This window comes from Lissotriton vulgaris, chromosome 1_2 (genome assembly GCF_964263255.1).
Source record: "Lissotriton vulgaris chromosome 1_2, aLisVul1.2, whole genome shotgun sequence".
Taxonomy (NCBI): Eukaryota; Metazoa; Chordata; class Amphibia; order Caudata; family Salamandridae; genus Lissotriton; species Lissotriton vulgaris.
In genome coordinates this window covers 76,809,884-76,824,704 of record NC_141686.1, presented here as the reverse complement: position 1 = coordinate 76,824,704, position 14,821 = coordinate 76,809,884, and the positions used below count along the sequence as shown (strand labels likewise).

At 49.3% G+C, this 14,821-nt stretch overlaps 1 protein-coding gene across 3 annotated transcripts in view; it reads left to right on the top strand.

Annotated features, from left to right (window-relative positions):
- Positions 1-1,433: 1,433 nt before the first annotated feature.
- Positions 1,434-14,821, top strand: part of KDM5A (lysine demethylase 5A) — a 937,903-nt gene continuing 924,515 nt past the window's right edge. For 2 of the 3 annotated variants that reach the window (XR_015307532.1, XM_086952834.1), the window contains exon 1: positions 1,631-2,187. Coding sequence is in view for 2 of the 3 variants with exons in the window: in XM_086952834.1 (XP_086808960.1) it covers positions 2,041-2,187 (147 nt within the window). In the remaining variant the exon portion in view is untranslated. Of the gene's footprint in view, positions 2,188-14,821 lie in introns of all 3 variants that reach the window. The other variant, XM_086952835.1, reaches the window with a different exon arrangement.

Genomic DNA, 14,821 nt, shown 5'->3' with positions numbered 1-14,821 from the left:
GCTAATGTGGAGTCATAATTCCATTGGATGATTTTGTGTTATAATTTATCTATGGAAACACACTCACCACGTAGTTGTAACTACATGTATATACACAATTTTTTTATATTTTGCCATTCCTTTGCATTATAAGGTGAGTGTAGAAGGGATCCTTTTGGTCCTTATGAAGAATCCAGGGGAGGGCTTTGAAACATGTTGACATAGGAGGGACTGCTCATCATGACAATGTACCTCCAACCTATTCCCCACTTTTAACAATAGCAGCTCAAAGGAATATTAAAGTTTTTTATTTCATAGAGCCAGGTATTTCTTAATTCATAATCACTCTTTCACTCACTCCTGACCCTTCCACTCACATTCCTACACAACACATAGTCTTGTTTTTCATAAACAGTGCTCCTGCGTAGCCGTAGGTTGTAGCAAGCCCCGTCCTGCAGCAGGGTGGAAGACCCCTATGATGAAGCAGGACACCAAGGGTCCTTTTGGTGTGAGAGGGGTATTTAAATAAAGCTGTGTGCTTTCCACCACTGTAAGAAACATGCGTAGTCTGGGAGGGCTTGTTGTACATCAGTCTGAGGGTGGATCCTTTTGTTTCTAATAAGCCATACATCTCTGCAGTCTGCCATCAATCCACTGCCATTCATCCATCAACTCTCCCATCCATCTATTCACACAATCTTCCATCCATCCACTCTGCCATTCACCCATCAATCTATCCACTCTGCTATCCAACCATCCATTCATCCACTCTGCCGTCCACTCGCCCATCCATCCACTCTGACATTAATTCTGTCCATCCCTTTGCTATGTCATCCTTTCACATGTCCATTCACCCACTCATCCATCCACCCATCCCTTTACATCTGTTCATCCACCTATCATTCACTCATCCTTTCACCCTCTCATTCATCCATATTTACTACTTTTAACCCTTCCTTCCAGGGTTCTTTTTAACCACCTGTCGCTTTTCCTTTCCCTTATCTACTTTATGACGCTACAATTCAGCATTAACGATGAGCTTTTGTCTGCAGACCGACCTGACCCATGGAGAACACCACCATCGCTGTATCTGCTAAAGGGGGGAGGAGTTACGAAGTACTTGAACGACTAGAATCAAGGCATGCCACAACCGAGAAGATGAGCAAACCTTAGATAACCGCTGACAACTAATACCATTTCGTATAAATTAATGTAGATATTCGCGGGTGTAGAGTTACAAGCCAAATGTATTTTTCTATATGACTTAGAACGCTGATGTGTACCGACATTACGCCAGAGAACTCGGGTGTCCGACACTGAAGCAGAATCATTCATACGCCGTATCCCGGAAGCAGCATCGTAAAAACTAAATAAAAGAACCGGAAGGTCATTTTTAAATGCCGGAAGAAAACCTTTCACCTAGACGCTTCACCCCTTCCGCATTCCTCCGCCGAAGACGGGCAGAGTTATTACTGCAGGGTTTCAAATCGCTCCGGCTTCGTGGACTGTATTGTTTCACGTAGATTTATAGTTCAAATTCACTTATCCGCTTCCACGAGAGATTTTTCTTAGAATTTCTACCGAGGGACGTGGGACTTCTTTTAAAATGAAAACATTTCTAGTGCGGATGGATACCCAAGTTAGAGAACTTCCGGTTGAGAGCCGAAAACAGAGAAGGAACCAAAACAATCGGGGAAATTAAATGACAGCGGAGGCTGAAGACTGCAAAGAGATCTGCCGGCTGCCGAGCAGCCCGGCCTAGGATACCGCAAAGAGCAGCGGCTCAGGGAGCCTCTCGCAGGGCGGTTCGGCGGGAGCACGGACTGCCCCGGTGGTAGGATGCGGCCCTGGATCCTGCTACGGGGCCCTGGGGGAGGAGGTGATGGCGACCCCCAAGTAAAGAGGAGCGGCGGAGGGGATCCCCGCTAAGCAGGCATCCCCTACACATTCGCCACCCCTGCGCGGCCCAGAGGCAGGTGGGACAACGGACCTGGCCGGATTGTTCTTTTGTCCTCTGAATTCGTCACAGGGAGGGGGCAGCAGGGCCCTCGCCCAACCACCATGACCGGGTACGCGGAGTTTGTGCCTCCGCCCGAGTGCCCGGTCTTTGAGCCCACCTGGGAGGAGTTCAGTGACCCGCTTGGATTCATCGGGCGGATCAGACCTATTGCCGAGAAGACGGGGATCTGCAAGATTCGGCCACCTAAGGTGAGAGGGGAGGAGTTGGTGATTGGGAGAAGGTTTCTCGATCTGTTGCTCTTTAAGGCGGGTGGTGAGGTGACCTGCTTCTTTACAGGGCGTTAAAATCTGGTATTCTTAAGAGGATAACGACGTGGGTTCTTATTTGAAAGCTATATTTTTGCCTCAGAGAATTGGGTCTCTCTGTCTGTTGCATTTCTTGAAAGATCGGACGGTAATAGAATGGGAGTGGTCAGATGATGCGTTGAGCTTTGCTATTCTGAAGTACTGATGCCCGTTGCTAAGATTTGCACCCTAGAGAGGGGTAGGCGGAGGGGATTTTCTTCCCAAAGTTACAGTAGGAGGAATGAATGGTATGGCGCCTTCGCAAGGTATTGTCACCTGGACCGCTGGGGTCGGTAAGGGGACTTCTAAGATACGGTTCCTAATATATGGATGTGAAGGTTATTTGCACAACCCGTTTGCCCTTGTCTGGGAGGGTGTTAATAGTGTCACCTAATGTCCAAGGAGAAGGGATCTTGATAAGAGTATCTATACAGAAGTTCTGTTCTCTAAAGAAAGATGGTAGTTAATGAGGGATCTCATCCCCCAAATTAACATAATTATTCGAGGTAGCGAGGGATCTATCCCCCCCCCAAAAGGACCTCCCCTCACAAGGTGAGTGTAGTGAATGTGTGATGGGCGGAAACTCCGATCGACATTTAACCCCATAGTATCAGGGATGATGCTCATAGGCTCTGCTCTCTAAGGTGAGGGATGTATGTGCAAGAATTGCCGCACAAGGAGATGGGTACGGAGGCGGGTGTTTCCTTACGATCGGGAAGAGAATGGCCCACATTATTTCTTCCAGCTGCCAAATCACGCCCAGGCAGAGCGGTATGTGAAATCAAATCAAATCAAAAGAAACTTTATTTCGATTGAATTTACAATCATAAAAGTGCATTGTGGAAAATGTTTGTAACAATTTAAAAGAATTTTTCACATAAGCAATATTAACTGATAGATACAGAAAACATGAATTAAAACGTTAAAAAGTCGTCTATACAATGATACCCTGTACGGCAATAAAATATAAGTTAATCACATAGAAAAGCAGAAAAATTTTTACGATGCAGGCACAGTTAGCTTGGATCGAATTTTCAAACAAGCCTTTAGAAAGCAGGCTATAGATTTGGCGACAAATAGAGTGTCTAAAAACTGTAGTGCCAAAAGAGCAGGTCTGCATCTTCTCAGACCTATTTGCCGGAGAAGTGGGACCAACCAGCGTTTGCGCGGGGTCTCGTAAAAGCTACAAAATAGAGTTACGTGCAAAGTAGACTGAGTATAACATTCGTCACAGGGACATCTGGTTAGTTCACGAGTCCAATCTAGGGGCTCAGGGAACGAAACAAGACGATAAAAGGAATCAAACCGAAATCTGGTTAAAACATATCTATCGTAATTTGACAAATAAAAAGACAAGTAAGGTTGCAAACCATAAGAAGATTGTATCATCATTAGATGGGTGTTTGATTGCTTGCCAATTTCAGAGCACAAGCGTAATTCCCTTAGATGGGTGGCACATACATTTTTCAAGGTCTTTCTAGGTATGGCCATTAATGAAACAGGGTTGGTGAAAAACGCTGGGCAATTCAAGTCATTCAAAAAGTTAAAAACATAAAGTAGCCAAGGAATCTTTTTCCAATGAGTCAATGTCAGGCAATCGGTTATTAACGACCGAGTAAGGCGACATTGCTCCTTTGTCCAAATACGGTGCCAAAGGAGGATCGGTTGGTATCTAATGGTGTCAGAAAGATAATCCCAACCAAGCTCAATATGGCTACCGTAATTGGGAGCACTACGGGGAGGGCCAATACGTATTTCAAGAAATCGTTTTCAATTACTTGAAGCTCGATAGTGGGAGCATAGCCCCATACACCTGCTCCGTAGGTGGCCACGCTCAAACATTTGGCTTGATAGATTTTCAATATCACAGCAGGAGCGGGCTTGCCCAATTTCCTTGAGAAAGAGGTCCGCGCCGTTGTTGTGCACTGGAACTGCAATTTCTTGCTGGAGGTGGCAGGTTTCCAGGACATGTGGTCATCTATAAGGATCCCCAGGTAGGGGTATTTGCTAGCGTTTTCTAGCCTAGTATTGTCAATATAGAGAGGTTTACATTTCTGCGCTTTCTTGCCAATATGCATAACAAAAGTCTTAGATTTATTTACTTTTAAGCCAAAAGAAAGCATATATTGACAATACTTGTCCAGTTGGAGCTGGAGTTGATTAGGTGTTCTCGCTAGAATGACGGAATCGTCAGCATATAATAGTGCAGGGATTGGCCGGGTGTTTATACAGGGAAGGTCCTTATTGCCTAGCAGCAGCGCTTGCTCCAATCCATTTGTATAAAAGTTAAAAAGAAATGGAGCAAGGACGCACCCCTGCCTGACGCCTTTGGTAATGCTGAAAGATTCCGATAGCTCGCCATTGATGCCATACCTCACACATGCTTTGGCATCCGAGTAGAGCTCTCGAAGAAATTTCAAGAGTGGAGGATCTATGCCCAATTTGCTCAGGATCTCCCACAGTTTAGAGTGGATTACGCAGTCAAATGCGGAGCTTAGGTCCACATATACCAGATAGAGGTTACCGCCTTTGGCCCAAGCATATTTACCCATAAGCAGTGTCAAATTAAGGGCCTGTTCAACAGTACCCAATCCCTCTTGGAACCCAAACTGGAGGTCGGTTAAGATCTTCTTCTCTTTGGCCCAGTCCTGGAGACGTTCCAGGATTAGTCTCCCCGCGACCTTGCCCAGCGAGTCCAAGAGGGAAATGGGTCTATAGCAGGCTGGGTTGTCGCGATCTCCCTTTTTAAAGATGGGTAGAAGCACAGATGTAGACCAGGAATCGATAAGGCCGACTTGTGAGGCTGCGGACATTACTTGCATGACAATTGGAGCCCATAAAGCTAGGTTGCTCACGAAAATGTCAAGTGGGACTCCGTCCGGGCCGGGAGCTTTCCCGGTCTTTGAGGAGGTCAGCGCAGCAGTCACCTCCACAAGGTCGAAGTGGAGGTCAATAGGATAGATGTTATCCCTAGTAAGGACTGCCTCCCCAATTCTGGAGGCCTCAGTTGCTAAAGGGGAGTCCCCAAAGATCTCTGAATAGTGGGTTACCCATTTTTCGGCAGGAACTGCCACGTCTAGGTGACGAACAGCTGTAGCGTCCGCTAGAAAGGGGGCCTTAACTGTTCGCCAGAACAGCGTGGTGTCCTTGTTGCATGTGCTCTCATGCAATTGAGCCCAGAGGTTGTTTTTTATTTCCTGCTTGCAGGTTTTTTGGGCCAACTTGTAGTTCCTTCTTAGTGAGGCTATTAAGTCCATGTCCCTATCTTGGCTATGTAGAGCTCGTTTTAATGCACTAAGGGCCTTACGGCAATGGGAATCAAACCACCCCCAGGAATCTTTATCGTGTGTCTTATGTTGGCGAGTGAGCTCCTGCCGAGTAACTTCTAAGATGTTAACAAAACTAGAGAGGATCAGCTGGGGAGATGAGGATTCCTCTAGACAGTTATATATTAGGGTAAGGGTTTTTTGAATAATCCTGCTTATAACCTCATTGGGATTGATCTTTGACCATTTTACTGTAAAACCATTTGTCTTGTCCATTTCCAGAGAATGCTGCGTTAAAAGACTTGTCTTGGAGTGGGTAGAGGGAATTGAACTAAATATAATCGTGATACTGTTAGGGTAATGATCACCAGAGGGATCGGTGCCAGTTGAAAAATGTTTTAATCGGTTGTTTAAAGTTTGCGAACAGAGAATATAATCAATGGTAGAGGAAAGACCTCTGCCATGGAAGGTCGGTTTGAACTCGACAGCGGGACACACTGATTCATTCGCAAATTCGAGTTCTAATGAAAAGAGGCAGTTATTTAAACTAGACCCAATACTGGAGTGAGTGAAGTGGGTAATGGGGAGATCATGCTCATCTTGGAGCCCACAGATACCTTTTTTGTAATTGCTGCATAGATAAACATTAAAATCCCCACCCCACACAACATAGCATTGTAACTGTGAGTTCTTGGCTTTCTGATCATGCAGGTATGTGGTTATTTCTATCAGAGACTTTACACAGTCGGTGGGTGAAGAGTTATTGTACATGTTAATAAAATAGTAAATAGAGCTTTTGTCGGGGGCTAGCCTAAGGATTTGGAAGGTTGGGGAGACCAATGGTACTTCGTTAATCGTAAATGAAATTTGATTAGAAATATAAATAGCTAGGCCACCCTTGGATCTTCCATGTGTAGATGGGCAGGCTGGACTATGAAAAGTTTTATAGCCCTGGATGTGAATAGGAACACTAGCCCAGGTTTCCTGAAGACAGACTATTTTGTGCCTATTGATCACATCAATCCAGGACTGAAGATGTATCTTGGATCTCAGCCCCGCTACGTTCCAATAGAGGACTGGAAGATCCCACATTGGTGGTAAAGTGGAATTTATGATCTGTGGATGATCAAAGGGTGGTGGATCACAGGACTGAGTGATTGGGATAAAAGTAGAAGAAGGGGGTTTTGTAGCAGAGGGGAGAGAGGAGGCGTGTTGTTGCCTCACATCTGTCTCCTCAAAGAGAATTGAATGATCATGGCTGGGATTCTGGTCCCAGGGGGTTGTCAATTGAGGGAATGGATTTACCAAGGGGGAACAAGGCTCGGTGTGGAGGCCGGACGGAGAAGTCAAAGTGAATCCTGCGGGCAGAGATTTTCTGAAAATATGGTTAAGATGACTCTGAGTGTTAGTAATGGCTTTGGCGTTTATACAGGAGACTGATGGTCAGTCGACCATATCCAAGCATTCATATCTATTGGATAACAGTGGGCCTCTCCAATTGGTAAAATGACCAGGGGCTGGATTGCTAAATCCGTAAGCTGCCCAATGTCCGCGGTCTCTATTCCCATCCCAGTTCCCCACTCTTGTCCAGCTCCAGGGAGGGCCGGCATTATGTCGTGGAGTCGGGGGATAGAAATATGACCGATTGCGGGTTGCTATCCCTTCAGTGGAAGTGTGGTCTCCCCAGGAGCAAATATGCTCAACTGTGTTGGGATCAGCGAATTTCACTATGACGCAGTCGCCCTGAATGCTTTTAGGCTCAGTACCTAGCCAGGGCACTCTGCGTACAGTAGTGACTCTGTTGTCTAAAAAAGTTGGTAAAGGTCTGTTATTAGACAACCAGTATATAACTTTATTTTTTAAGGACCAGACCGGTTCGTTCTGGTTAGGGGGGAGTTCCGGGACACCTGTCATAACTACTACAAAGGGGGATGCCTCAGGCGGGAGGTGAATAGGATGGCCCCTCCTCTTGCGATTTCTTGGGATGGTGTTAAATCCAGCAGAGTTTTTGGGAAGGGTAGGGGCCGGGGTTGGAGGAGCGGGTGGAGGTTTTGGTTGGGTAGATGACTGTGACTTAGAGTTGGTAGAAGATTGGGTCGGTAGGGGGTTAGGTGGATTGGGTGTGTTGGAATTAGGTAGCCTGGCCTAGGGCAAGACTAGCATATCAGAGGCACAGTGTAAAGGTTGCAGACCACCCAAAAGTAATTCCACGCAATAGCACTCAAAAAGAAAACACTACACCAAAATTATATGAAAATACGTACTGCTTTATATAAAAATAATTTACTCTCTGTTCTCAAATATAATTAGCTCCGAACATTTCAGGTCACTTTAGAATCAGCAGTTAAACTTTTTAAATTACTAGCAGATTATCAATTAGTTTCTTCAGTACATTACATTTAGTTGTCTTCAAATCAATATTCCACTTCCCAAGATGTTATCCTGTTCAATAAGACAATACACTTGTCAATGAATTAATCATAACACATTAGACTTTCCCAGATCAAAGACCCACATCAATTATGCATTTCATAAGACCCCAGAAGTAATTACAACTGGTTACTGTATTGTGCCCAATACTGTCTTTCCCAACACCAACCCCCCCCCTCTCTTCCTAGTACACAGTTGCTGATGATCCCCTCCAGTTACTCCCTCCTGTGTGTCACACAGCTGTGGCAATTAATAGGATGTGAGTTATCTCCAGATGATCTTTAGTGCCACTCTCCCCCTTTTTAGTACACCTCCTTACTTGTTCTCAGCTGTTGAAGTTGTCCTGCGCCAAGAGGGAGAGGGGACACGGAAAAGGAGGGGCTAGGAACCGTGGCTGCAGAGGCTCTCTCGCCTCAGGGGACTCCTTGGTGCTACTAGGTTTGGGCCAACTCCGTGTTGAATCTCTCACTTAGTGAGTGGCAGGGACCGAAATCACGATGCCCTCAGGCCCCCTTCCAGGCCTCTTAGCTCCCCCTCCCTGCTCGGGCCAGCTCTTCAGTGTGGCGCTCGAGCAGGAGGAGAAGGCAGGATCACTCAGCGCTCCTGTGAAACTTCCCCGGCGCCTCTCCTCACAAAGGCGCTCACTCGGCGGTCATGCGCGGAAGCGCTTGCTCTCGTCCCGCCTCTCCTCACCAAGACGCTTACTCGGCGGACATGCGTGGAAGGCGCTCGCTCTCGTCCCGCCTCTCCTCACAAAGACACTGCCATGAAGGACATGCGCGGAAGCGCTCGAATAGGGATTCACCTTCCCCGCGTTTCCTGAAGGGAGACAGTACCTTGCCGGCAATGCGCTAGAAGCACGGAAGGCGCCCCCGGGGTCCCGTCCACAGGGGGAAGCCTCAATAACCTCAAGGCTCAGTGGATCCCGGGGCGGGCGATGTCTCCAGAAAACGATCAGCACCCCAGGGGTCCCGCTCTCAGTGGGGATGGCGCTGTCTCCAGAAAAACGATCAGCACCCCAGGAAGGTAGGCGAACTGTGCTAGTTCTTTTCCTTAACCTCAGCGCCCACTCTGCCAGGTCCGTTTAGTGCTAAAGTTGAGATAGGGGTTGGGATCTAGGGAATAAGGTTATCCTTCCTGAGTCTCCTTCTGCTGGGCAGAGGACTGCGCACCGCAGCACTGCAGTCTCCTTCTCCTTGGACTTCCCCTGTATAGTTTGGACAAGGGGCAAGCTAGGCGCCCAGGGTCTCCAGTAACCCTTCACAGCGGGGTCAGGACAAGTAACCCAAAAGGGGAATAATGAGGTGACAACCCAAGGCAGCTTCCCTATCTAGGAGGTCAACCCTATGTCTAACCTCTCCCACCCTTAGTTACAGCCTGTCCTCCAGCTGACTTCCACAGGTAGACACAAAAATTAATAAGGGTATGAGGGGCAAAAAGGGGACAAAATAAATAAAAATTAGGAGGGACTTCGCCAAAAAGCCAGACAGGTCTAACACGCGTCCCCCCCAGCTGAAAGTGGGGAGAACTACCCAACCCCTTGGGAGTCCTCATCACTAAGGCGGAAATACCTGGAGAGACCGTCTGCATTGGCGTGGTCCACTCCAGGCCGATGTTCCACCCGGAAGTCCATTCCCTGTAGGGAGATGGACCACCTCAACAACTTGGGATTTTCCCCCTTCATCTGCATCAGCCAACGAAGGGGTCGGTGGTCAGTCTGAACCAGGAAGTGCGAGCCAAAGAGGTATGGCCGCAGCTTCTTCAGAGCCCACACCACCGCAAAAGCTTCCCTCTCAATGGCACTCCACTTCTGTTCCCGGGGAAGCAGTCTCCTGGATAAGAAGACTACGGGTTGATCCAGGCCCTCTTCATTCAGTTGCGATAACACTGCCCCAATGCCATGTTCTGATGCATCTGTTTGGACAATGAACTCCTTGGAGAAGTCTGGGGCCCTCAGGACCGGTGCCACACACATTGCCTGTTTCAACTTTTCAAAGGCTTGCTGACAAGCCTTTGTCCAAACTACCCGTCGAGGTTGTTTCTTGGAGGTGAGCTCTGTGAGGGGCGCTATAATAGTGCCATACCCCTTCACAAAGCGACGGTAGTATCCTGTGAGGCCCAGGAAAGCTCGGACCTCAGTCTGTGTCTTGGGGGGTTCCCAGGCCATGATTGCCTCAATCTTTGCCTGCAGGGGCTGCACAGTCCCCCTACCCACCAAGTGTCCAAGGTACACAACCGACCCCTGCCCAATCTGGCTTTTGCTGGCTTTGATGGTCAATCCAGCTTGTCTCAGGGCCTGGAGAACGGCCTGCAAATGCTGCAGATGGTCCTCCCAACTGCTACTGAAGACAGCAATGTCATCCAAGTAAGCAGCAGAGAAACTCTCCATTCCAGAGAGGACCTGGTTCACCAGCCGCTAAAATGTGGCAGGGGCGTTCTTGAGCCCAAAGGGCATCACACAGAACTGGTAGTGTCCCTCAGGCGTGGAGAAGGCTGACCTTTCCCTTGCTCCATCTGTCAAGGAGATCTGCCAGTACCCTGAAGTGAGGTCAAAGGTACTCAGATATTGGGCAGCTCCTAGCGGGTCAATCAATTCATCCGCCCTAGGGATCGGATGAGCATCAGTCCTTGTCACTGAATTCAGTCCTCGGTAATCCACACAGAACCTCAGTTCAGGTGTGGTGCCTGGGGGTGCGGCTTTTGGCACGAGCACCACCGGACTGGACCAAGGGCTGTTGGAAGGTTCAATTACTCCCAGCTCTAGCATCTTGGCAACTTCTCCATGGATGCTAGCCTTCACCTTGTCAGACAGCCGGTAGGTCTTGGACTTCACTGGTGGGCTGTCTCCTTTGTCCACATCATGGGTACACAGGTGGGTCCTTCCCGGGACAAGGGAGAACAACGAAGAGTACTGCTCCAGGATCTGGCGGCAGTCCTCCCGTTGCTCAGGAGTTAGAGTAGGAGAGAGAATCACTCCCTCCACTGACCCATCCTTCTCTTGGGACGAAAAGAGATCTGGGAGAGGTTCGCTTTCCGCTTCCTCTTCCCCGTCAGTCGCCATCATCAGCATGACTTCGGGCCTCTAATGGTGGGGTTTGAGTCGGTTGGCATGCAGCACCCGAAGGGGCTGTCGAGGGGTCTTAAGGTCCACCAGGTATGTGGCCTTACCCTTCTTCTCCAACACCTCAAAGGGGCCTGTCCAGCGATCCTGGAGGGCGCTAAGCTCTCCAGGCTCCATCACCCACACTTTCTGTCCAGGCTCCAGTTCCACCTGGTGAGCATTATGGTCGTACCACTCCTTCATGACTGCCTGGCTGGCCTCCAAGTTGTCAGAAGCTTGCTTCCACAACTTCGCCATTTGGCTCCTGAAGGCCAGCATGTAGCTCACCACATCCTGGGGGGGTTTCCTGGGAGATTTCTCCCAACCATCCTTCACCAGGCTGAGAGGACCGCGTACAGGGTGCCCATACAGAAGCTCAAAGGGGCTGAAGCCCACTCCCTTCTGGGGCACTTCCTTGTAGGAAAAGAGTAAACAGGGTAGGAGGACATCCCATTTCCTCCGCAGGCTCTCGGGCAGACTTCTGATCATGCCCTTCAAGGTCTTATTAAACCTCTCAACCAGTCCATTCGACTGGGGGTGATAAGGAGTGGTGAACCGGTAGGTCACTCCACACTCCTTCCACATTGCCCGCATGTAAGCTGACAGGAAGTTGGTCCCCCTGTCAGACACAACTTCCTTGGGAAATCCCACTCGGGTAAAGATTCCCATTAGGGCTCTTGCCACTACAGGTGCAGTGACTGTCCTCAGAGGTATGGCCTCTGGGTACCGTGTGGCATGATCCACCAGTACCAGGATAAACCTGTGACCAGCTGCTGTTGGTGGATCCAAAGGCCCTACAATGTCGATGCCCACCCTCTCAAAGGGGGTGCTAACGACTGGAAGTGGTTCCAGGGGAGCTTTTAGCTTCACCCCTGTTTTCCCACTGGCCTGGCAGGTTACACATGTCCTACAGTAAGTGTTGGACGCCACTTTCATCTGAGGCCAGTAAAAGTGGAGGACAAGCCGTGCAAAGGTCTTATCCTGACCTAAGTGTCCTGCCAGGGGTATGGCATGAGCCAATTCCAAAAGAAAGGCTCGGTACTGTTGCGGGACTACCAAGGCCCTCGATGAACCAGGCGAGGGTACCTTGGGTTCACTGTAGAGGAGTCCATCCTCCCAGTAAATATGGTAATGTCCCGTAACATCACCTGCTGCTTGGGCTTCAGCCTGTCGCCTCAGTCCCTCAAGGGTGGGGCACTCCCTCTGCCCCTTACAGAATTCCTCTCTGGTAGGACCTCCCTCCACATGCCACTCCGCAGGGATGGGTAAATCCTCCAGAGAGTCTACTTCCCCCTCCACGGACTCCTGGTCCACCACCACAGGTGTCCGATCTGTCTCATGGGGTGTGGAAGCCGGAGCAGGCTTTCTCTGTCTCCGGGTCTGTCCCTTCTTAGCAGCGGGTTGGGCCATTGTTTCAGGCTCCAACCCAGGCGAACTCCCTCTCCGGGCAGTCGCAGACCGTGTGCTGACACAGGCCCAGTCAGGTGTACCCAGCATCGCAGAATGCGTCCGGTATTCCACCTCTCTCCAAGTGTTGTGTTCCATGTCATTCCCCAACAGACAATCAACTGGCACGGCAGGGCTTACGGCAACTCGAAGTGAACCTGCAACCCCCTCCCACTCAAAGGGAACCTCAGCCACTGGATAGTGGCCCATTCTGCCGTCAGCCATCGCGGCGGGGTGGAGTACATTAGGAACAACCTGCTCTGGGGACACCAGCTGACTTCTCACCATAGTCATACTGGCTCCTGTATCCCTCAGAGCCTCCCCTCTCTGGCCATTGATGGTAACCCATTGCTCATACTTTGTAGTATTTGGGGGCACCTGGATCTTTGGCACCATCTCCCGCTCTCCCAGGGACACTAAGGTGACACCCGCCCACTCACCCCCCTTATCTAAGGGCAACTCCTTCCCGAGCGCTACACTAGCTACTCCCGGTGACTTTCCTCCGGTGGGAGGGGGTGGTCTCTTTGGGCATCTGACATCTCCCTTATAATGTCCAACGCCACCGCATTCAAAACAGTGGAGAACCCTGGGCTACTGGCTTTGGCCAGGATGAGGGTTCCGGGGCGGGTTTTCCCTAGGGGTGAAACCTGCTCCCTTCCCTTGGAAGTTATTTTGGGGACCTTTAGAGAACTCTTTCTTTTTCTCCCCCCCCCTCCTTCTTCTGGGGGGCGCCCTGTCCGGCTTTTTGAGATTCCCCTCCAGTCCCCTTGGAGGACACCCGGGTACTTGTCCAGATGTCCGCCTCCTCTGCAAGCTTCCGGGGATTGGTCAGCTTGCTGTCTACCAGGTGTTGGCGCAGCTCGGGAAAACATTTCTCGAGGAGGTGTTCTCTCAAAAACAGATCGTACAGCCCCTCATAATCTTTTACCTCACTGCCCTTGACCCAACCCTCTAAGGCCTTTCTGGCGTAATCAAGGAAGTCCACCCAGTTCTGAGTGCTCATCTTGTGGCTCCCCCTGAACTTCTGTCGGTACCTTTCTGGGGTGAGCCCGAACTTCCTCAACAACGCCAGCTTCATGGTGGGGTAGTTTGTCTGTTCCTCTGGATCCAGGGCCAGCAAGGTGTCCCGACCAGCAGGAGGCATGTACTTGTACAAACTACCCCCCCAGTGCTTCTCCTGCACTCCATGAACCTTCAGTGAAACCTCATAAGCGGCCAGCCACTTAGCTACATCATCCCCCTGACTGAAGCTCGCTATCAGGTCCTTTGGTATATAGGGTTTGGTCTCCCTGGCTGACTCCTTTGGTTCGCTGCCACCATTTCTATCAGGAGAGGACCCCCGTCGCAGACTTTGGAGCTCCAGTTCCTTCAGTCTAAACTCGTGGACCATCCTCCTCTCCTCTTTCTCCTGCTCCAACTTAGCCAACTCCCACCTTAACTGTCTTTTCTCCCTCCTATCGGTGAGCTCGGCTTCCGTTAGGCTCCTCCCAGAGATGCTACTGCCCTTTCTGGAGTAGGACACTGGTCCGGTGAGTAAGTTTTCCCCCTCATGGCGGAATAACTCTTCTACCTCCCCCACCGTGTCCTGGTCGACCTCTTCATCCTCCTCCTTCGTCCCTTGGTGTGCCTCCACCCAGGCCCTAAGGCTAGTCTGGAGCTCCCCCTTCCTGGCACCATGTTTGAAAAAGACCCCCATTTGTTGGCAGAACATTTTCAATTGGGACACGGAATAGACTTCCAGGTTTTCCACAGCGAACTCCATTGTGAGTCAGGCAAACCTGGATACACACCAGAAATTTCAGAGGGGCAAGGGCAACCTAAAGCCAACTCCACCCACCACCAGGAATAAATTTAGAAAAAACAAAAAGACTAATTGGGAGGGCCGCAAGGAGAAAACTCCTGATGTAGGTTGGGTGTATTACGTCAAATTACTAGTAAGTAGCTGCAACCAAGTCCGCGATCCCACCGCTAGGCACCAATATGTTGGAATTAGGTAGCCTGGCCTAGGGCAAGACTAGCATATCAGAGGCACAGTGTAAAGGTTGCAGACCACCCAAAAGTAATTCCACGCAATAGCACTCAAAAAGAAAACACTACACCAAAATTATATGAAAATACGTACTGCTTTATATAAAAATAATTTACTCTCTGTTCTCAAATATAATTAGCTCAGAACATTTCAGGTCACTTTAGAATCAGCAGTTAAACTTTTTAAATTACTAGCAGATTATCAATTAGTTTCTTCAGTACATTACATTTAGTTGTCTTCAAATCAATATTCCACTTCCCAAGATGT